At 37.8% G+C, this 24,738-nt stretch overlaps 1 protein-coding gene across 1 annotated transcript in view; it reads right to left on the reverse strand.

Annotated features, from left to right (window-relative positions):
* LOC125228484 (gamma-aminobutyric acid receptor alpha-like) overlaps positions 1 to 24,738 on the reverse strand; it is a 73,630-nt gene that overhangs the window by 45,111 nt on the left and 3,781 nt on the right. The window contains exons 2-4 of the mRNA XM_048133059.1: positions 2,682 to 3,025; positions 2,447 to 2,514; positions 821 to 1,041 (exon numbers count right to left, since the gene is read on the reverse strand). Of these exons, the coding sequence (XP_047989016.1) occupies positions 821 to 1,041; positions 2,447 to 2,514; positions 2,682 to 3,025 (633 nt within the window). The remainder of the gene's footprint in view (positions 1 to 820; positions 1,042 to 2,446; positions 2,515 to 2,681; positions 3,026 to 24,738) is intronic.

Here is a 24,738-nt window from a genome sequence, read left to right on the forward strand (position 1 = left end):
GATTGGTTTTTATAAGTATGTTGTGATTATTTTTTGATGAATTAATTATAAACAAATTAGAACTAAATTGTCTATTTGTATTTTATCTAGTTACTCGTAGTAGGTGCGTAGGTATCCGGACGCCAGATCCGTTCCAGCATCTTGATGGATAGCGACAGTAAGCGGATGACCCGAGGAACGATACCACTAGTATAATGACTCGTATACAGACCTCATCGAGTACAATATGTCTCCATGCTGACTGATCTTCAACAGCTTGTTAGGCACAGTTATAGTATGCACGTAGGAATGTTTGCCATTGTAGAAATACTTAGGTATCCGGACGCCAGATCCGTTCGAGCATCTTGATGGATAGCGACAGTGAGCGGATGACCCGAGGAACGATACCACTAGTATAATGATTCGTATACAGACCTCATCGAGTACAATATGTCTCCATGCTGACTGATCTTCAACAGCTTGTTAGGCACAGTTATAGTATGCACGTAGGAATGTTTGCCATTGTAGAAATACTTAGGTATCCGGACGCCAGATCCGTTCGAGCATCTTGATGGATAGCGACAGTGAGCGGATGACCCGAGGAACGATACCACTAGTATAATGATTCGTATACAGACCTCATCGAGTACAATATGTCTCCATGCTGACTGATCTTCAACAGCTTGTTAGGCACAGTTATAGTATGCACGTAGGAATGTTTGCCATTGTAGAAATACTTAGGTATCCGGACGCCAGATCCGTTCGAGCATCTTGATGGATAGCGACAGCGAGCGGATGACCCGAGGAACGATAACACTGGTATAATGACTCGTATACAGACCTCATCGAGTACAATATATCTCCATGCTGACTGATCCTCAACAGCTTGTTGGGCACAGTTATAGTATGCACGTAGGAATGTTTGCCGTTGTAGAAGTAGGTATCCGGACGCCAGATCCGTTCGAGCATCTTGATGGATAGCGACAGCGAGCGGATGGGCCCAAGGAACGAGAGTCGGGTGTCGCGCCAGTACTGTCTGAAGTAGCAGTCCATTGAGTAATCCTAGACAGAAAATAATGAACCTAAATTTTCATTAAAAATACATTGGAAAATTAACTACTTTATTGCAACTTGTAAAATATAATTTAAATACAAAGTACTTGAATAGGAATTATGAAATATTTATAAAATAAGTCATTTAAAACAAAATCAGTTGTACGTACACTAAAATCGACATGATATTTGAGAAAACCTAGGTTTCTACCGTTTTTTGTGATGTGTTACTTCATAAATATATAAGTACTTAAGTGTTAAAATATAGAAATGAGCGAAAATTCGCAGACATCATTAAGAGTCTCACTGGAGATAAATTCGAGGTGGGAATTTACTCTCTGAAATAAAGAAATAATATCAATTGTTTACACTTTTATATTTTAGTCCTTTGTTATGTTCAAAAAAGAAGTCAGTATAAATATGAATGCCCTTCAATATGGTGTGGAAAAATACTGCACAATAATAATATTTTCTTACTTATTTTAAGGTTGAGGTACACATTTACTGTTAAATTTTATACTTTAAATGTTACACTTTCCCTTGCACAACGGAGGTATCAAAATCACAGTCAAACTGATATCTTGGTATAACTCTAGTCGATCTAAATACGGGTATCGATTAAGACAGATTTTCATATTTTACAGTAGACTAAGTGCCTATTACATAAGGTCAGCAATCATTCTTCCTTAAATCGATTGATTGATATCGAAAGCAATATCTTGGAATGACTTTTGTTTTAAAGTGGAAAAGTTTATTTTCGATATCAAAAAAAGTTTAGGTACCTACTTGTCGACAGAATTATCTCGTTATTACTAAGTATGTAATGAAATGTTTGCCCGTGACTTCGCTTGATTGCACCCACAGATGTCATATATACCATAGATGAAGCAAACGTATCTACTTAGCGTGTCAAATGAACTCAGTACAATCCACTGAGTTGTCCGATCGAAGCTTGCAGCTTTCGGGCGTCAATTTTCGTAAATTGAAATTAACAAAAACATTAAAAATGCCTCGTTACGTGATATTTAATTGCAACAACACAACAGTTATGAACATTCAGGGTCTGAGACATATTTAAAATCACAGGCAAGTAACAAGTTCAGTACAAAATGTAAATGTAATAGATGAACTTGTTTCTTCCATCCAAATCTAGTTCTGTGGCTGCACCCATTACTTACCTTACTTACCTATCAATATCATCATATCAATAGAGGCCATCTAGGGGATGAATTTTCAAAAATCTTGCAAGAATATTGCTTATACGCCGTTTTAAGCTTTTCGGTGAAAAATTAACACATATGTGACAAATGTATGTATTGTTGTTTATGAGCATATTGATCATTGAACACGAATATGTCGAATATACCTATTACTAATACTACTAGGTACGCGAAAAACGGATGAACGCGCTTACCATATCAAGCTCCGATATTGGGCCCATACTTCTTATCAATATATTGGTTTGCACAACTGTAGGGTAACCTGAAACAATGTAAACAATGAATAAAATGGGAACAAAATTTCGGAAACTAAGAATTTCTATAAAAATATACCTATATCATTAAAATAATCTTTTATATTGTTTTCCTTATTTTACCCATCTTTTAGTTTATTTATTTCAACCCACTGACTTAAAAGTAAAATCATACCTTTTCCATGAGTAGGCAGCTGCGAGTTCTCATAATTCTTCAAAAGGTTCTCGAGCACCAGTGTGATGTTTCTCGAAACCGCGTCGTTGATGCTTCTTTTGTTTTTCCACATATAGCGCGTGTCCATTTCACCGAATGTAACGTTCAAATAATTAGAAAGGATTTTGTCACTGGTGTCCCAGTAATCGCTGTAACCTGGGGCTTCTGGAGTTTTAATGTCAACGCTGGACAAAATGTTGGGAGAGTGTTGCGTCGCCGCCTCGTGGGACTTTGCGGGCAGCGATATTGGAAACGTTCCATTTTTAGTCGTCAAGTAGATCGCTCCTTTTGCGTCAACTTGCGGGCTGCAAAGAAGAATTTTGACGTTATTATATTTCTTAAAATGTTTCCGCGGAGCGCTGCAATGTCAGCCTCGATGAAATTGCGCTCGGCAGCTGAATAGTGATTTTTTGTTTTATTTATAACTGACGCTTCATTGATCGCGTTTCCATTGGACCGTGTAATGAAGATTTTGTTTTTGCAATTACGAGTATATTGAAAGCTCGAGGCTTAAGAGGATATTTGAGGATCGATTTTAAATACAAATATAGTCCTTCCTGGATGTTGACATTATGATTTTTTTCCAGTAATGTAAACATCCAGGGAGAAAATTGCGGACGACGTTTTTATAAAAAACCGGTTTAGTAGCGTCATTTTAATAAAGGTAAATGGAATAATGAATGACTGAGTAGTGTCTGTTTATTTTATTTGTAAGTTAACATTATGTTTAGGTACCTAAGTACATATAAAAACAAAAAGCCGAGAACGGTAAGACCGATTTTAACGATCTCGTATTTTTTGATCGCCTGTTACCTACATAAATTTAATTAATGTTATTGTATAAAATTAAACCATTCACCTCATCGGTTAGTAAAATAACAAAACTTCTAACGAAATACTAAATTATGTCGAGAGCTGTCAGTATCCGCCTGAATCAATTAGAATCGTCTACTGTTTCTTTGGCTATATCCATCAAGTCGTATTTCTTTTTAATTGCTTGAATATAAAGTAAACCCGGACTAGTTGGAGTAATGGTATTTATTCTGGAGTACCTTCGAGACCCTTGGCACGGGGCCCGGCGGTTCTTTGTTTTAGGTTATGTTAAAGAGGGGACGGTACCCGTGGATAAAAATTTATTCATCACTGCCTTTAACCGCGCTGTTGCTACGAAATCTCTGTACAATAGACCCAGATTGTGGTACCCTAACTGATATATTATGCATATTGATGATATCTTAAAGTAATGATGCCGTACGCTTGATTTTTATTATACCTAGTGCTCACCTACTTACACATATCTTGAGGCGATACAATTTCCTGTAAGTGCGAAAAATTTATCCTGTGAGTTGGTAACATTTGCAAAAGACAAGCAGTGTTGGAGCACAACACATGGTAGGAACCCAAACCTTTATTTAATTACCACATTGCAATAATGTCAAGTTCTGGCCCCGTAGCCGAATGGCATTTCTGCGACGCGAAATGAAGTCGAAACGCCACAGAAAGGTAGTCTGGCTCTGTCACGCCAATATTCAAGAGCGATAGAGATAGATAGCTACGAAAGAGATAGTATCGTGAGCGTTTCGTGAGCGTTTGTGCATTCGGCTACGCACACTGGTATGTTTGGCCACTTTGGTCGTCCCTATTCATTTACACTGCCGCGTTCCATGAGCGGCCAAAAATTCAATTACCCGCCTACGGCCTACGGAAAGGGTAGGTAGGGTAAAGGTAGTCTATTTAAAGGCAATACCTACAGCGATATGCAGCGATTGCTACATTAAGATTGCGTTTGATAAAGTTTTATATAAGTGTTAAGTATCCTTGTGTTATTTTTTGGTTTAAGTAATTGTAGTTACTATTCTCCTTTATTGATTTCCTTATTATTATTTATGTTGGTCTTGTTTACTATGTACCTATGTTAAATTAAGTAAGCAGAAAATGTTAAAATGACGTGTAACTCCTGTTATCAATAAATGATTGATTGATTGATTGATTGATATATTTCCTTTCTGTTAGTAACTGATGTAACAGCGATGCCCGATATTTGAATAAAATACTTTAACTTCCAGTTTGGTCTTAATTTCCCGTATGGATTTGTGTTGTGCATAAACTTAGTTCTCTAAACAGATAAGTTTTGCAACAACAAATTGACAAAGACGATAAAAAGGGTGGCCTATAAAATAAATTCAAACTTTGAACGAAATTGAAATGTTCGTAATTATGTCATTAAATAATAAAAAGCTATTTTTTAAAACAATAGCTTAAAAAAATGTTAGATTTTTTATTATCTTAGTTATTTGTGTATTTCAAAACTTATCCAGTGACCTATGTTAAAGGGGGTACGTTAGAGGGGCGTCAGATGCACCGTCGTCCCAATTGCCGATTGACGGGCTCTGATTGCGCCTTCTATGCATGAACTACTTGATTGCTACCCTTTATGACCTAATCCTTGCCATTGATTAAGTAATAATCCGTATTTCGTGTTCATGAAATATGTTTTGAAGACATTCCGATTTTTTTGTTGGATATTAAAAATAAAAAGTTAGAGGGGGGGGGGGACGCACTTTTTTTTCCTTTAGGAGCGATTATTTCCGAAAATATTAATATTATCAAAAAACGATCTCAGTAAACCCTTATTCATTTTTAAATACCTATCCAACAATATATCACACGTTAGGGTTGGAATGAAAAAAAAATATCAGCCCCCACTTTACATGTAGGGGGAGTACCCTAATAAAACATTTTTTTCCATTTTTTATTTTTGCACTTTGTTGGCGTGATTGATATACATATTAGTACCAAATTTCAGCTTTCTAGTGCTTACGGTTACTGAGATTATCCGCGGACGGACGGACGGACGGACGGACGGACAGACAGACATGACATGGCGAAACTATAAGGGTTCCTAGTTGACTACGGAACCCTAAAAATGAAATGAAAGTTCTTTTTCTTGCCGCCCAATGTGCAATGAGATCGGGTTTTATGGAATTTTAACTCCCATGTGAATAAATAAAGTAGCATTTCTTTTGTCTCTAAAATTTTTTGAACAAAAGTAACTCAACTCAATTAAAAATACAATTAAAATCAAAATTCTCTAGCAAATTTTTTGTATGGTAGGCGTTACGAGGGTAATGAAATAAACTGCAGTAATTACCTCCTAACTTAAGGTAACTTGATGATACTGTTTCTTTCGAAAAATATAATTGGTTGGTATAGCATATAACCCAGTGAAAGGAGACCACACGTCTATTAAGCACGTAGGTAACTTACCGAATGGACTTGAAATGAGTTTGCTTATATTAATTTATCATTCGTAGAATCTCATTTTCAAATTGCAAGACCGCGTTATCGCTCTAGGCCTCGTATGTCGAAATGCCTTTGTCTGAAAATAGGGCTGAAAAAGAAAGGCTCTCCATTGTTAACGCCTCGATTGATCTCGTACACGCGACAATTTTAATGAATTAAACATTATAAAGTGACACTTTGACTTTGCCGAGAGAGGCAATTATTATAAGATATTTTGGCGCTTTAGGTATTTGTCCTGTGATCTCAATCATGAGTGTTGCGCTGGGCAGAGCGGTATTGAATTAGTGGCGATAGAGATCTGGGTCTCACAGGCACGAATGAGGAGTGAACTCAAAGAAACGAGATACGCACGAGATATTTGAGCCCTGCGTATGTGCTAAATTGTTATAGATCTGACGTCATGTTACACTAGACTAGACTACAGGGTTATTTCAATAGCGTATTCAACTTGCTAGTCACACTACTAACCTCGCGGAAACTGCCTTCAGCTGCCGACACTGTGTTTAACACTAATGAAAATTATTTCCACTAGTCGCTACTAGTAATTATAACGTTCTCAATAAAAACGTGCGACATTGTCGATTACCATAGGACGAAAATATTGTTCGTATTTACACACACGCCTGCAAGACAGGTTGCTAGCCCATCACACATAACATAACATAACACCCATGGCAGTGTGGGTAACCGAATGCACAAACGCTTCACGAAACGCTCACGAATCGTGAGCGAATCGTGAGCGAATCGTGAACGAATCGTGAGCGAATCGTGAAGCGTTTGGGCATACGGCTACGCACACAGGAAAGAGGGTGGCGAAATTCTTAACCCGTCACCACACGGAGTGTCTAAATGGAATTAGGAACGTTCGGATTGTACGAGATAATTAAATGTTGTTTCGAGCGTAAGTAATAAAGTATCACACGTTATTAGAGTCTTTTATAAGGTTTTTGTTCCCAGTGGTGACATAAACTAAAGCCCTAATCACAAGTCATGTACGAAAGTTTGTAAAATGTATTAAGTTATATTTCTTTATTTAAAATAATTTAAGCATAACTATTCTAAATAAAGATCTTGTTTCATACTTTTTAGCGCCATTTTGAATAGTCGGATTTCAGCGTTTGCAACTTAATTTGTATTACAATTTATTTCAAGTACATCACTAGAAGTAACTACATAAATGTCACTCTAGAGAATTTGACGAGGGCACGGTGTATATTTTTAGTATACAGTTTTTCAAGGTTATTCTCGTATTACAAGTGGCAAGGATACCTCTGAGATCTCTTGACGAATATTTTTACCCACGTTATGATACTTTCATTTATTCTCTCCCTGCAATATATTTTTATGTCCTGTAATAAGACAAGTGACGGACTATTATTATAACGTACTAATATTATACATAACGATCTTATGACGATTTGTTTCAACGACTGCGTAGCCATTACGAAACTATCACTACATCCATATCCATACTATGTACCTATGTACTATGTAATATCAAGGACTTGGTAATATTATAAATGGGAAATTGTGTGTGTCTGTTTGTTTGTCCGTCTTTCACGGCAAAACGGAGCGACAAATTGACGTGATTTTTTAAGTGGAGATTGTTGAAGGGATGGAGAGTGACATAGCTACTTTTTGTCTCTTTCTAACCCCAAAAATCTCTTTCCCAAAAATGGGGGGTGGACGTTTATATGGAGCATTCTGCAATTTTCGAATTTAAGGCAAAAATACCGCGGGCAAAAAGTAATTCAAATAAAAATTTCGCTTCTCGCTGTCTTTATTATCTTTAAACATTATAGGACATGAGTCAGGAATTTACACAGATGACTGAGGCGCACGGTAAGCAAGAGTTGCCTGTGTTTGAGGTGTACTCCCTAGTTAACAGTATCTACATTTTTTTTTTTTTTTAGCACTAAGCTGGATATCAAAATACATTTTTGCTAAACTTAACTAATAACTAAAAACATTAGTCTACTTGCTCATATATTTACATAAATTTAGAAATAAGACTAAGATTAAATTTAAGGCGAACGAAGCCGCGGGCAAAAGCTAGTAGTTCGTATAAAACGATTTCGCTTCTCGCTGTCTGTCTGGCCCTATCTTATGTATGCTTAGATCTTTATACCTACTTAACTACGCAACGGATTTTTATAGTTACTCTTTTAAGTTATTATGTACTGGTGAGAAACCGCGGTCAGTCACTAGTGCATACTTGCATACTAATATTACAAATGGGAAAGTGTGTGTGTCTGTTTGTTTGTCCGTCTTTCACGGCAAAACGGAGCGACGAATCGACGTGATTTTTTAGGTGGAGATAGTTGAAGGATGGAGAGTGACATAGGCTACTTTTTGTCTCTTTCTAACGCGAGTGAAGCCGGGGGCACAAGCTAGTATCTTAAAAACGAAAGTTTTTCTTCTACATACAACTTAACTGCGAGTCATGGGGTGAGTTGTAACGACGAGTTAGGAGCGCTCCTTGGTACGAAACTACGAATCGAGAAAATGGAGAAATACGAGAATAATTCTCATTAGTGCGACCACTACACGCCAGATAAGAGCTGGGGACATTTTGTTTGCTGTGTCCTTTTTTCCATCGCATTGTTGTGCTACGAACATTTGGGGTATGACATTACAGTAAAATATTACGTATTATTCATCGCTACATTACATTTGTAAATGTTTTTTTATACTACGTCAGTGACAAACAAGCATACTGTCCGCCTGATGGAAAGCGGTCACCGTAATCTATGGACGTCTGCAACTCAAGAAGTGTCACACGCGCGTTGCCAAACCATTAGAAACTTGTACACTCCCTTTTGCTGTGTTAAGTACACAACAAAAAGGAGTGTACAAGTTCCAAGGAGGGTCCGGGTTGCCGACGACTAAAAGGACAACAGACGGAACAAATTTAGTTCCGGAGGTCCTTCCTCACCAGCACACCGCACCCTCGTTGAGCTCTGAAATTGTTTTATGAACATAATATTACAATTGCAGCACGCAAAATTGTATTGTGTTGTTAAGTTAAACTTTCATTTATTTGTGTGATGAGCACAGATATTTGTTCCTGAGTCATGGATGTTTTCTATGTATATAAGTTTTTTATATGTTAAGTTTATATCGTTGCTGAGAACACAATTTACTTACCGTGGGCCTCAGTCAATCTGTGTAAGAATGTCCTATAAAAAAAAAAAAAGAAAAAAAAAATTACTAATAGGTTACCTACTTTCGTACCTAGTAGTTATTTATTAATTTTGGGGCGATATTCCCGCTTAGGAGCTAGGCCACCAGTTGAATGATCAGTTTTGCATTGATGTATGACTTCTATTTCAGTTTATTTTCATTAATTTTATTTGGATTCTTTGTATTATTTTTAAATTTAAGAGCACAGAAGAAACATGATAACGAGATTTTGTCTATCAGGTGACCTTCAGTAATTATTTTCCCTTTGTGTCGACGACAAAAGCCCTGATTGTACTGCCTCATCGGCGGCACGGAGGGCCCTCGGCACGAGGACCCTCCGCCTGTTACAAATTGTGCCAAATTGTCAACTCAGGCCCCGATCGCTCTTGATTCAGATATCGTGCTCCATCACACTTCATACTAAATATAAGTTCGCTGGAATGTTGTACCTCTAATTATTACTAGTAGGCCAATTCGAACGTATTTACATCGATACAGGGTGGCCCAAAATTACGTTGACAAAGAATAGTGAAATGTTGAAATAAACCAAAATATCGAAGTTACCGAAAATATTTTTTGGGCCTATATATCCATACTAATATTATAAATGGGAAAGTGTGTGTGTCTGTTTGTTTGTCGTCTTTCACGGCAAAACGGAGCGACGAATTGACGTGATTTTTTAAGGAAGATAGTTGAAAGGATGGAGAGTGACATAGGCTACTTTTTGTCTCTTTCTAACGCGAGCGAAGCCGCGGGCAAAAGCTAGTATTGTACATTTCTGCATTCACCATGGATATTTCAACAGCATTCGTGTCCATTTCGCAAGGTTTGCAATGTAGACCAATTGTGTAGACATTTTTTTCAGATTCATAAGCTCGATACGTTTAGCCTACTTACGTAAATTCATCTAATTTAAAACTAAAAATTATAGTTTGTAATCAATTTTAAAACCCTAGACCGTTTATAGATTACTAAAATTAGGATATTTTATTTTAAAAGCAATACGTGCAATAAGTTAGACGAAAGTCATACTAGAGGTACAGCGGCATATCGTTATTTTTTTGTTCTGATATTTGCGTTTGTACTTCAAAGCCAAAGGTCTATTTGGTCAAAAATTATTAAGGTTTCACATTTTAATTTGTAGGACAATCGTTCGTGTAAGGACAGAAAAATAATTATATAAACGTTTGTCAACGTATTTTCGGGCCACCCTGTATAAGAATAAAATGCAGCGTGCTACTCGTAGGTACCGCTTACTTAAGTAGGTAAACGCTATTTAAAACAGTCAAGTTATTTATTATGATGTCAGTTAATGATCAAATGAGAAAACAGAGATGATATTCCGCAAGGTGTCGCCACTATAACCGTCTGTTGCGACAGTCAAGTCACACGAAACTTGGACTTATATTGACCGGTCCATATCCCGGTCTAATGAAACTAACCGTGAATCATTCAAAACTAATCATTCAAAGAGTTTTTCTATATACCTAGGCGTCCTAGGCACATGCTGATCTGCCGGCGTAGCCGAAGGGCAATCGTTGACGCCAGACGCCGACAAAAATGCAGTCTGGCTCTGTCGCGCCAATACGCAAGAGCGATAGAGATAGATTAGGTACGAAACAGATATTATCGTGAGCGTTTGTGGATTTGGCTACGTACCCAGGCCCCACAGACTAGCCGAGGCGAAGACGTGGCCTACGATAGTCCAGAAGATTCCTGTTCATCCTTCATTTGAAGGTTGCTGGGTTATATGAGCTGGAAAAATTCCACATGCAAAGTAAACTGTCATGTCACACAAGGATGCTACACTAGTCTCAGTGCCAGGCAGTGTCCACGGACGGGTTTTAATTTTGCTGTGCCAACATTATCAAGTAGCCAATTAAAATTCTCTGGTACCGACCGACACCCTCTTTTATTAATTATTCTATGCAAGATTGAATTTATGTTCCTTACTTTAATTTGCAAGTGAATCAACAACGAGTTATCTTAAAAAAAATACATTATGAAACATTAGTCCTTATGTAAAATCAGTTACTCGTATCTAATCTTTTTTGGGAGTCGATAATTTTCTGGAGCCACTACTCAAGCGAATTATAGAAATAAGTTTGAATTATTCTCAGTATTAGTTATTTTAAGTAAATTGGTAGGTAATACCAGTAAATAAAAAAGTCTAAAATTATGATAATAATGTATTGAGTGACCAATAAGTTTAGGATCTCTTTGTTATATAAATTTATTAAAAAATATAGTCTATTTTAGAGCCCTAAACTAATAATTCACATTTCTTGTTCATAGTTGTCCGATTCATGTAGTGATTTTATATAATCATAGAGGAAGACTATAATGTTGTTGATGAGAAAGGCGATGTTGATGAGCTGCACGTTGGGGCGTGTGGGGCTGAGCGCGCGCGGGTCCGTGAGCACGCAGAGGTGCCCCGCCAGCACCAGCGCGCTGCCCACCGGCGCCTCCACCGCCGCCAGTTGCTCCACCAAGTACCCGAGGGTCATTACCGCGTGACCAATAAAGGGCAAGTATAACATAACCGCTCCGCTAATTTCTTCCATTATGTATTTTAATTGCAATTTATATTTCTTCCATTTTTACTTGCTATCTGAACAGGTTTGTTCATATTCATCCTCGACATTCTCGCCAGACACTCCAACTTATATTTTTTTAATTCTGCTGCGAGCGACAATATGCTTGCTGCTGCGAAGAAGTAGTTTACCTTAGAAACACTGGGATGATATGTTCCTACGTACGCAAAAGTATGAGTGATGTGCATTATCTGAATGAGGAATGAAATCAGTTCTCCTCCGAAGATGAGACAGTTGCTGCACCAGATAAAACACCTTAGGTGGCACCGTAGACCGATGAGTCCCATCGCATAGCCAAAGCAAGCCATGCAGGTCCCCAAAATTGACAGGCACATTCTTCTATGATGTTGCCTTGCGCTTTCCTTGCATGTACAAACACCACATTCCACAGTCATCATATTTGCGTGTTTTCAGGTTTGGAAATATTACCAAAGCCAATGCTTAAATCTTCTTTGGTACGTGAGGTTCTGGATAAAATTTTAAATCCATTCATTACACTAGATTTAAGACATCGTTTACCCAAATTTCCTCACTTTGGTTTGAGATTATTTATTTTTTATTTCATTTTGACATGTGCCAAGGCAAGCATGATTTTGACTCGATAGGAAACAATCATCAAAATAAGAAACTACTAGCAAAAAGGCTGGTTGATTCATAGATAACTTATTGCGACAATGCCTATAGTTTTTGTGAAAATAGGTTTCACGAAATCTTCTTCATTATTATTAGTACATGATTTTCTGATATTAATGATAGTCGTCATTAATTATAATACTACAGGTTGGTGTCGCCTGTAGCGTTCTGGAAAAAGCAAGTCGTAAATGAAGACTATAAGGTTTCCTGCTAGGACTGTCAGGCAGACGAAGGTGGCGCGCGGGCGGTCTGGCGAGAACAAGTTGGGGTCGGCCAGCATGAACACGTGCCCCATCAAAACCATCCCGCTCGGGTAGGGCGCGTCTAACACGCCCATATACTCCAATACGTACCCCAATACCTGCACCGCCGTGCCTACGTGCGGCAAGTACATCTGAATATAAGTTCTGTGGGGCATAAGTGCAGTTTGCGAATCAGTTAACTCATATTAGTTTTCGCCTTTGTATTTCTTTAACATCTAGCTAAACATTGGTACTTATCAAGTATTTGTGAATTCTATAGCAATATGACTGACTGTCATAATGGTAACTTGTGATGCATCCAGGAGTACGTAATCCACTCAGCATCTAGCGCCCAGCAGCGTAGACTATGTTGTAATATTTTTTCACAGCGTGTAATATTTCCTTTTCTCGTCATCGTCAAAGTTACATTGTTTATTTATTTTGATCATTTTGACGTATGTTTATTTATATGTAGTGATTAGATCAGACATTGTTTTGACGTATGCATTTTTTAATCACTCGCGTTTCGTTGTGTGTCAGCCGATATGAAGGTTCAATTCAATATCACAAGGTTGCATCACTTTAAAAAAAATCGTCTTGATTTTTTTAACAAAGAATAATAATCTAACAGTTTAACCTAAAGATAAATTGAAGAATGTAATACAATACTTCCCAAACATCATCGACGTTTTTCCATTACGAAAGTAGCTATTATTGATTCCGTTTTTTACTTGGCACTTATAAAATATTAAATCATGTCAGCAAGCGTATAAAAATAGTGCGAGCCCCTCCGCGCGGAAAAAGTGAAACTTCGTAACATTATTGTGGTAGCTGGGGGCAACCAGAAGAAAAAAAAACCAAAATTTTTTGCATTTGCCGGGGATCAAACCAAGAACTATGATTAGCGTTAGGGCAAAAATGTACCATGAATGCCACTGGACCACCGTGGTTTCTACGAATAGGTGCAAATTTAAGTGTTATGTGCTGCCATTGTTGCGTTGCGCAACATAACAATGACTTAGGGCCACTTGCACCAACGAAAATGGAGGGTTAACCCACCATTTTATATGGAATTTGACAGATGACAGCCCACTAACCCCGAGTTAAATGTTTGGTGCAAGTGGGCCTAAGTGTTACGCGCTGTCAGTTGGAAGCTGGTTGGAAGTCGCATTTCATTTCATTTCATTTCATTTATTTATTTTGCGACCAACATAGGATCATAATTATATTATTAAAATTAAAATACATTAAATTAATTAAATTAAAATACACTAAGAGCTAAATTATAATTATCATACTTAATAATTAACTTAATTATCTTAATTAAATTTACAACAGTCCGGTGGACTTTGCTACCAGCATGTGAATCATGTGACAATGGTTCAGATACTGGCAGTCAAATCTCTCCGCCAACGCCCTTAAGATGCTGCTGGAACTAGCCCGCACTCTGCGCACCAGGGATGTACAGCGTTTCCTCATTGTAGTGTAGAAACAATCTACCCTGGCGTCCGCGAACATCCCCGATGCACTACAAAAACGAGGTAGTCCCATCAACACCCTAAAGGCGTTGTTATACTGAATACGAAGAGCGTTGTATTGTTTCTGCGTATAGCATGCCCACAGACTAGCAGTGTAAAAGGTAGTGCAAAATGCTCTAAAAAGAGTCTTTTTAACCTCAATGGAGCAACTAACAAATCTGCGGGCCACCATATTCGCTCTAACACACAACGCTCTCCGTTCTCTCTCAATGTCAGCATCGCAGCATTAGAAGTTTCATTTCAAAAAGTCAACAAAGGTAAACATGTTTTGACACTTTTAACCCTTAATATCCTTAGTATAAACCAAGGTATAAACTTTATAATTACAAATTTATCTACTTGAAACACGGCGGGTCTTTTTGTTGTTTCCCTATTTTAATTTCCGTTGAGGCCCAAGTCAAGTGTATCATTCGATATAAAGTTGTCGAATATAAATAAATATTGGGGACACCTTACACAGATCAACTTAGCCCGAAACTAAGCAAGGCTTGTACTATGAGTGCCATCCATGACTCAGGAACAAATATCTGTGCTCATCACACAAATAAATGCCCTTACCGGGATTCGAACCCAGGACCGCGGCTTAGCAGGCAGGGTCACTACCAACTGAGCCAGACCGGTCGTCATATAATCCTATGAATTCAACGTGTTTGCGCGACAGCCGAGTTTGGTCGCGGCCGTAGATATCTACTTAGTCATCTTCGTATGCTAAAATACAATAAACGTTTATGTACATACATACAGGTCATCAAAACGGGTAAGCAAATCACGCAAAACTGCTCAAGTAGGTACAATGTCTTTCTTAGTAATTAAAAGGTACAAAAAATGCAAAATCACATGTTGCTAGCCAAACGCCCACATCACAAACGAACTCATATCCTACACTTCTGCCACTTCTGCCACCCTAACGTCAGGAAAAGGGGTGGTGAAATTATTTACCTTAAAATTGATTAAAAAAATACGATCGCTAGAAATTCGGAATCTGTTAGTGTTGACTACTCGTTTTCAATTCTAAAACTAGTGAAATTAAAATGGCTAGTTGTGGAAATATAATTGAACGAGATACACGAAATCGAGTCGTTGAAATTCAAAAATCGACCGCCTCGACTGTTATATTATGGTTGGGCGGTAAAGTGGAACAGCCGGATCGGAGCTCAGCTGATCCGTCATCATTGATCAGCAAACAACAACTGGACCAAACTTGTTCATGCTGTGTCTACTGAACTGAAAGTTTTCAGTAGGTATATTCGGCCGTTTGGATTGATAAATTATTTCATATTTTATTCAAAATATAAAGATCTAAGGTGACGAACCCAATCATGGACAGTTTAAGAAAAAAATTCGCCAGTTTTTGATATTTCACTGATAAATGTAAAAATTCTACCGCCAAGCGTGTTAAATCTTGAATGTCCTATCCTTCTTCTACATTTCAAGCGTATTGCAGAATAGATACTCCTATTGGTTTCTTCATAGTTAACAAATTAAAACTAGGTGTTTTTTCTCCAATTATGGACGGCAGTTCTCCAGTAATGGATCCCCCATTATGGACAGTGATATAAGTTTAAAATTTTACTTTTTTTGGAGCAACAAACTAGTATGTTTTATTACCTTATCTCATGCTTAATGCAGTAAGTAAAACGCATTCAAGATTACACCGTGCGTTATTTTTTTATTATTTTTTACATGAACTCATCTCTCTTAGCAACATTACTAAGAATTCGTCTTGATATTTTTTTCAGTAAACTGGTGAATTTTATCTTGTCACCAAATCCTTCAGAAATAACTGAATTAATTGAAACTTCAAAATTAAACAGCTCTACAACTCTAGTTTATGGTACACAGCCGTCAGTTTTTAGAAACGTATTTTAGATACTTATTTTTAAGGATTTGTGTTTTTTTGTCCATAATGGCATCACCGTCCATTATGGGGTATTTTACCTTATTATAGACCTATTGCTGCATAAACTTTTCAAGGGATGCGATGCCATGTTTAGGTAAGTGGACATGTGAGTGATCACTTTTTTAACTTTCTCAACTTCTCTGCGTAACGAAACCCTTTCCTTTCAGAATTATTAAAGTATATTAAAATACATTATTAACCATCCCTCAGAGGTTATCATTCTCTGGAATTGAGATTGATAAAGGTGTCCCTCGCGTAATAAATCTCTTTTAGAAATAAAATGTTACACGAATAAACATTAGGCGGTAAATAATGACGCGGTGAAATATGGATTTTATGTTAAATCTGTCTTCATAACGAGTCGGGGTTTGCATATAGATAGTGGGTTATGAATATTGCATAGGTATTGTGGGCTGAGCTAGCGGAGGGTGCATTTAGGCGCCCGCTCATGTGTCCCTAAAACCTCCGGCAGGTAAATGCGAATTTAGTCGAGCGCGTCCATTTCCACCTCGTTATATCATACCACTAATCGGATTTTTGCGTCTGCTCAATACTGGTATTTCATTAGACATTTTCTCATGGGTAAGTAGTTGAAATACTTTGACGTAGGAAGTAAAAGGTGTACGTATAGGTACCTATTTCGACCGTCGCCCACGCAAGCCACGGCGTTATAGCACATTTTCGCGTCTTATAGCGCAGCAATTTTTCTAACCTTCTACCTCCAACCACTTATTTAAAACCCGCATAGATGATAAGTGTTCAGTGGTTGTTGACATTGACTGGCGTCATCGCGGTCGATAGTTGGCAGCCTGTCAAGTTTGCGTTGCCCTTGCACGGCACTCATTAGGACCCTCGTGATGATGTGACAGTTTCCACTGTTAATTTCTGCAATCGTCATTTTCTGTATAAATATCAACATTCATTTGATTTAACTATTTATTATGGTTAAAGTCCGCAGCAAACTCAGTCGCATTTCACTATCTCAGAAAACGGGAATTTGGTTCTCATTCTGAAACTAACTCGTAGTGGGATTGTAATGAAACTTTCCTACCTAGAGTGCTATATGAGATGTATTGTACAGACCTCGTTCTTTTTATAGTTTCAACTTAAAAAATAAACTTGTATCTACCTATGAATTAACTTTTGTAGGACAATCTTAAATTAGATTTATTTTTATAACTTTGGTATCTGACGCTAAATGTTGCACGTATATACCTACCTATTTTTCGTTTTGTTTATAAAATCTTTCACTAGCTAGCTAGCAATTTAAAAAGAGAGCGTAACTACGTTTATAATAGAGAACCTTGCTGTGGACTAGAAATCTCATGAATTTTACTGTCAGTTGCTTGTTTCGGACTTCGCGCGGTCCTTTTTCACGCCCCGCGACTCGGAGACTTTCCCATTTATTTTTTTAATACTTCAATATTTTCTGAAAGCTGATGCCTTTTTGGGTATATATATATACTAGCTAAGTAATAGATAATAGTACATTACGATGCAAGTGCGTAAAAAAGGAAGTTCGAAACGAGTGGCGATAAATTAAAACACGTCCGAAGGGAGTGTTTTAAATCGACACGAGTTACGAATTTCCTTTTCGCACGTGTATCGTACGACGTTTTTCAGTACAGATGGCCATCCGAAGTTTTGAACTGACATATAATGAACCACTTCTCGCATTAGTGCGAAAAATAACTCCATCTGTACTGAAAATATGTATTTGAATATTGCCACTTTTTCTATAAAATAGATAAAAACCACAAGTCTCTCAGATACATTGTAAAAATCCTAAACCTCACCTACACGTTTTCACCCCATTACCTTTTTATACGTGTTCAGCTCGTTCGTTTATGCCCTATATCTGGTTTAGGTATGTAAAGTTTGTCACGATCTCGTCACGCTGTCGGGCAAGCACTCAAAGGATACTCGTAAATTTCAATACTCTTAAAATGTCTAGGGTCGAATCTCTTGAAAGACCCTTTCTATAGACGTCGCCGACTGCGATAAGCACGTACGTTGCGATATTTCGTGTTAACACCCCTTTGCGTTTGCGATAGCGAGTACCTACATACTACTTACCTACTTTGTTCTTTTTTCTTGTACGGAATAACGTATGGGAAATGAATATTTTGTGCGTAAGTATAATGAGATGTAACTTTATGTTATTTTAATATTTTATTACCTTAACCAAGAACGATTTAATACTGGACTGACAAAGCCCATACAAAAAAGCGTACCTCTGAAATGTATGGGTCTTTTAGGCTTAAAACTAGATGGCGCTGTTCGCAGCCTGGAAGTGGCTAAAATCATATTTTCCCCAAATGTTTTTGCTTGTTTTTATGTTTTATAAGAACAAATGACATATTTATTTATTTTACAACCATGATATCACGTCAATACACATTTTGAAAAATAAATTTGTAGGCATCAGTGTAGTTATGATAGTATTTGATAGGTGGCGCTAAAAATCGAGGTACGATTCTTAGTACGAAGTAAGTATGTGAATCCTATATAAATAATCCTCGCCTTAACATATGGTATTAACCGTGTTTGTAACATACTTTATATTAGGTAGGTATACATCACACTCGTACTTGCATATTAGTATCCATACATACAAATTTGTTGAACTTACACCCAGATTTCTCTACTGCAGCATTCCTGTTAGGACCCTTGTCAAATAAGTCCACCGTTTTTTCGTGCATTTCTTTCGTATTTTCTGTGTACGGACATCTGTTTAGACAACTAAGGATTTCATTATATTTTCGTATATATCACCAACTTAGTTTTAATTGGTGTAGAAAACTAATAATGTTTTTAAACTATTTTAGGGACATATAAGTCCAAGAGATAGAAAATCCATTTAGTGATGTAAAAATTATACGTTATAAACAAGAACGATATAATACGGGACTGACAAAGCCCATACAAAAAAGCGTACCCCTGAAATGTATGGACTTTTAGGCTTAAAACTAGATGGCGCTGTTTTGCAGCCTGGAAGGGGCTAAATCCTATTTTCCCCAAATATTTTTGCGTTTTTATGTTTTCTAAGAACAAATGACATATTTCTTTATTTTAGTATCATGATAATCATGTCAATAGGTACACATTAAAAAAAAAATTGTAGGCATCATCAATGTAGTTATCAATGATAGTAGGTATTTAATAGTTGTCGCTAAAAATCGAGGTACGATTCTTACGCCGTGTCTTGCGTGGGCGACGGTCGCGCGACCGTTGCCGTCGCGTCACATACTTCCATATCGATAAGGTTTGATTTCGTATGCATCGCATCGCCGTCGCGCGACCATCGCGCGACCGTCGCCCACGCAACCCACGGCGTTAGATTGAAGATTGTAAATCCTATATAAATAATCCTTGGTTTATATATAAACTACCAAAATATGGACAGCAATTTTGATATATATTCTAAGTGCGTTTTCACATTATCTGATCCGATATCAAAGGCAAAAATCAAAGATGGCGGCTTTAATGTATGGGATATGGGTCGTACATCCGTTATCGGATCGGATAATGTGAAAACGCACTAACGGAACAAACGACAAAATCAGGTTACTTAGTCCGGTGGCCGATTGTATGAAACCCTACCGTCCGTCCGTCTAAATTGGGCTAATAACTTCAACTTGCCGACACTTCACTACATACACCTACTATGTACCTGTGGTATATGAAATAAATAATATCGTTCTTTATTCAAAAGTCAATGTATGTTTTACTAGGAATAAAGTTGTTCCTAGGGAGCGATTTTTGAATCTCGAACGCATGAATTCGCCGTTCGAAAGTCGCTTCCACAGACTTTCGAACGGCGAATTCATGCGTTCCAAATTTAAAAATCGGTCCCCTAGTAGCTAAACTAGAAATTCAGAGTTCATTACAATAAAATTCTGTTAAATTTTCTCTTCTAGGTTCGTGGGTGAGGTTGACATTGATAATGTTATATCTCAATCAATCAAATATTCAGAGCGGCGGGCAGTGCAGGACATGAGTGAACGGTTGATAAACAACATGAAAAATCTGCTTAGGATGATAGGGAACAACGCCCCAAAACCGGTTTTCCATAGAAATGTTGTACTCATTTTCTGTAGTACTATGAATATTTGTATTTTCGGAAATATCTATACTTAGGGCCGGTTGCATCAAACCACCTGTAAACGTAGGCTAGTCGTAGATATTTCCAAAAATACAAATATTCATAGTACTATAGAAAATGAGTACAACATTTCTAGACCCCACCTCTATTGACACTAACATATCCGATCCATATCCATACTAATATTATAAATGAGAAAGTGTGTGTCTGTTTGTTTTCCGTCTTTCACGGCAAAACGGAGCGACAGATTGATGTGATTTTTTAAGTGGAGATAGTTGAAGAGTTATGATAGTTGAATATACTTTTGTCTCTTTCTAACGCGAGCGAAGCCGCGGGCAAAAGCTAGTTTTTATATAATATAATGTTATTTAAACTTAGCCCTTATAGTTACTTTAATTTTACAATGTTTTTACTGTTCCTATCTACTTTTTTTTTTAACGTTGGGGAAATGCATTTACGCATGTTATCCAGTCCGGGGGACCCCCCTGGTAGAGAAATGAAATGACGGACTAACCAGAATAGGACAACCGTCTAAAACCAGCAACGAATTCCGTCTCCGCCTTGGGTGGAGTGTCGCAGGATCACTCCCTATCTACTATCTACCATAACAGTTGAAAATTCAAAAAATCAGGGTATGATTAAAATACAGCTTGGCAAAAAAGGGTAGAGGCTAGCAAGTGGCAACATCGGTGTGTCGTCTCGTCTTCTCACACATATTGATTTGAAGGAGATGGCAATACAATGTTGCCACTTTTAGAATTCTTTTTTTTTTGCCAGACTACATCAAACTGTGTAAAAATATTTATTTATTTATACCTATATTTAAACTTTATTGCACAAAAGAACAACTTAATGTACAAAAGGCGAACTTAATGCCATGAGGCATTCACTACCAGTCAACCTTTTGGCAAAGCAGAGAAGATTGTAGGATTTATCATAATGTCAATATCAACTGGGAGGAAAATGAGGACGTTTGTATGGATAATCGATCGTCCTCTATCCTCTTAACGTATGTCCATGGTTCCTTGTCATCGGTTATGAAGATAAATTTCGACTAAGGTTAACAACCGGCCGCTTTAGTGCGTTTTCACATTATCCGATCCGATATCGGATGTCGAACCGATATCCCATACATTACAGGCGCCATCTTGGATTTTTTCTATTGAAATCCTTCCGACATCCGATATCGGATCGGATAATGTGAAAACGGCCTTAGTCTGGCTTTCAATGCCCGTGAATCAATTTTTCACACCAGCTAAAACCTCTCTTGATTATTAAAAAAATCGGCCAAGAGCGTGTCGAGCCACGCTCAGTGTAGGTTCCATAGTTTCCCGTATTTTTTTTAAACTGTTCAACCTATCAAGTTCAAAATAGTTTTCCTAGAAAGTCTTTATAAAGTTCTACTTTTGTGATTTTTTTCCATGTTCAAAAGTTAGGGGGGAGGCACATTTTTTTTTAACTTTTGGATTATTTCCGAAAATATTAATAATATCAAAACATAATTTTCGTAAACCCATAGCTATGGGTACCGGTATCCATTTTTAAATACCTATCCAACAATTGAAATAAAAAAAAAACACTCCCACACCTCCCCACTCCCAAACAAATTTTAGCTTTCTAGTGCTAACGGTCACCGAGATTATCCGCGGATGGACGGACGGACGGACGGACAGACAGACACGGCGAAACCAGGTATATGGGTTCCTAGTTGTTACTAAGATTGTTAAACAAATTCTTGGAAATTGACAGTTGAATTATGAAAATGAAATGAAATGAAAGCATTTTTATTTCGGACAACAATACATCCATATTATGTTAGTAATAATAACTTAAAAACTAAACAAAATATACGTTAGTAGAAAGTATAGCTACAATTGGACTGAAGATGCAAGGACATCCAGTGCGTGAGGATAGGGCTGTCCACCCTCTCAGCAATCACCATGAAATATACTATTATTATTTTTGAAATAGAATAATATTTTGAGAGCATGAATTTGGATGTGTTCGACTTAAGACTCCAATTCAAATATACACGAAGATCTAAACGATATATTTTAATATCGTTGAGCTATGGTGCGTCTTGCTCGCGCCAAATTCACAGGCCCCGTATTGCGTATTGGCGTGACAGAGCCAGGTGCCGTACCCGAATGGCATTTCTGCGACGCCAAATGCAGAAATGTTATCTGTCTCTATCGCTCTTGCGTATTGGCGTGACAGAGCCAGGTGCCGTAGCTGAACGGCATTTCTGCGACCCGAAACGAAAACGAAACGCCGCGAAAGGTAGTCTGGCTTTGTCGCGCGCGCGATAGATATCTACGAGCGTTTCGTTTCGTGAGCGTTTGTTCCATTCGGCTACTGCATTTCTGCGGCGTCAAGCATGACCGCGCACGATAATGAATGATACACTTTAGATGTCATATTGATGATTCGAATGGGCGTGATAGTCAAGGCGGCTGCCAAGTGCGAGTAAATAGCGTGCATAAACAGAGCATGCTCGTGTTAAACGAACCACGAAAGCTAACTAACCATCGGCAGCCGATCAAGAGACCAGCAGGGTTAGCACATCATTGCCTCGAGAGTATGTCGCCGCGAGATAGACTACCCGTCCTTATGTCATTAATACAGTTAGAAGAAGACGTGTCACCTATCTCGCGGCGACATACTCCCGCGGCAGTCATGTGCTAGGCCTACTGCTGGAGAAGGAAAGGTGCACTACGTTAAGGCACGGAACCTCTACCGTGAGTTTATAATGTTTTAAGATATATTCAATAGTGACGTCATGGAAATAGTATTTTATGGAATTAGTATTTAAGAGACGTATGGAAGAGAAAGACATGCTGCGCCGACCCCAAGTGACTGGGATAAGGGCAAGAGAATGATGATGTTTAAGAGAGGTCTTAAAGGGCGAGTGGCGATGGCGTGTGTAAGTGCGTTTTTACATTATCCGATCCGATATCGGATGTAGGACTGATATCCCATACATTTAAGCCGCCATCTTGGATTTTTGCCGTTAAAATCCTTGCGACATCCGATATCGGATCGGATAATGTGAAAACGCACTAACAATTAAGAGAGAGCGCACATATCACGTTTATATTTTTGATTTTATGAAGTTATTAACGTTACGATTGCTAATTAAATTTATAGCAGCTGTATTGTGATTCAAATAATCTCACCGACTTTCTAAAAAGCCTGTTTTTTAACTGTACTTTAACCATTAAGATAGACGACGACGACACACATTTACACATTTATTATTATTATAATATACTATTATTACTATAAGATTACACAATTACACATTTAATCGCTATTCAGTGCTAAGAGCGTACCCGATAATATAGGGAACTGGGAAATGCGGCCTACATAGGAAAAGCGCCTGCGAACGGATAACCCGACTATCGGGTCACTGGCACTGAATGGGTTAAATCAACAAACTTACCGCATAGTTAGAAAGTTTGGAATTGTTTGTTCTGTCTACATGAATAATTTAAACTTGTAATGTTATCCGATAATTGTTTGTAAGAGTTAACGGGGTAAATTTACTTAAGGTAAACATCCCAGGCAAAACTACGTAATTACAGTCGAGTTGTACATGTGTACATTTTTTCACAGTGCGTTTTCACATTATCCGATCCGATATCGGATGCAGGACCGATATCCCAGACATTACAGGCGCCATCTTGGATTTTTTCCATTGAAATCCTTCCGACATCCGATATCGGATCGGATAATGTGAAAACGGACTTATTGCAGCGAGTTAAGGTGAAGAAATGTACACATATTTATGAACTCGACTGTACGATCAACCGGGGTGTTTGCGTCTGATAGATTAATGCGTCTTTTGAAGATATATCCTAAACGGAACATATTAGAACTATTGCAATTAACGCTCTTAGTTCGAAGTAAATATGATTTTATATACTTACCATATTTCTAATATATTAAAGATGAATTTACTCCACCAAATGCGGTTGATCGTAAGTAGTTTTGCCTAGGATGTTGATATCGATGGCATTTTCGCAGTTTATGTCACTTTTACTCTACCAAAAATATTAAAATACGAGTTTAAGTACCTATGCTTGTTCCAAAATTACACTTAAGCCTCATCTCGGATACTGTCGATCAGATAAATGAAAGAGGCGCGTTCCTAAGCTAAGCTAAGCTCGTGTAGGTGAACGCGTGTGTTTTCAGAAACTTTTTAGTTAAGACTGCCATTGCCGCGTCGATCATGCTTTTGCAATTATTATTAAAGTTTTCCTCCATTTTTATTATTTTGTCCCGTGTGTGTTGTACAAGTCGACTGTGATTGAAACAGTACCGATGATCGTTAATACGAATTTATTCATAATTAAGGGTCCCCCCACATCCTAGCGTCTCGCGAGCGTAGCGTCGGGCCAGCTGCATGGAAAAAGACACCGCGTCCACGTTGCGTCGACGTCGCGCCGACGCGGTGCCAGGCTTTTCCATACAGTTTTATTATTATTCTCTTTATTCATTTCAATTCTTAGGCTAGGTAT

The sequence above is a fragment of the Leguminivora glycinivorella genome, chromosome 8 (genome assembly GCF_023078275.1).
Source record: "Leguminivora glycinivorella isolate SPB_JAAS2020 chromosome 8, LegGlyc_1.1, whole genome shotgun sequence".
Lineage (NCBI taxonomy): Eukaryota > Metazoa > Arthropoda > Insecta > Lepidoptera > Tortricidae > Leguminivora > Leguminivora glycinivorella.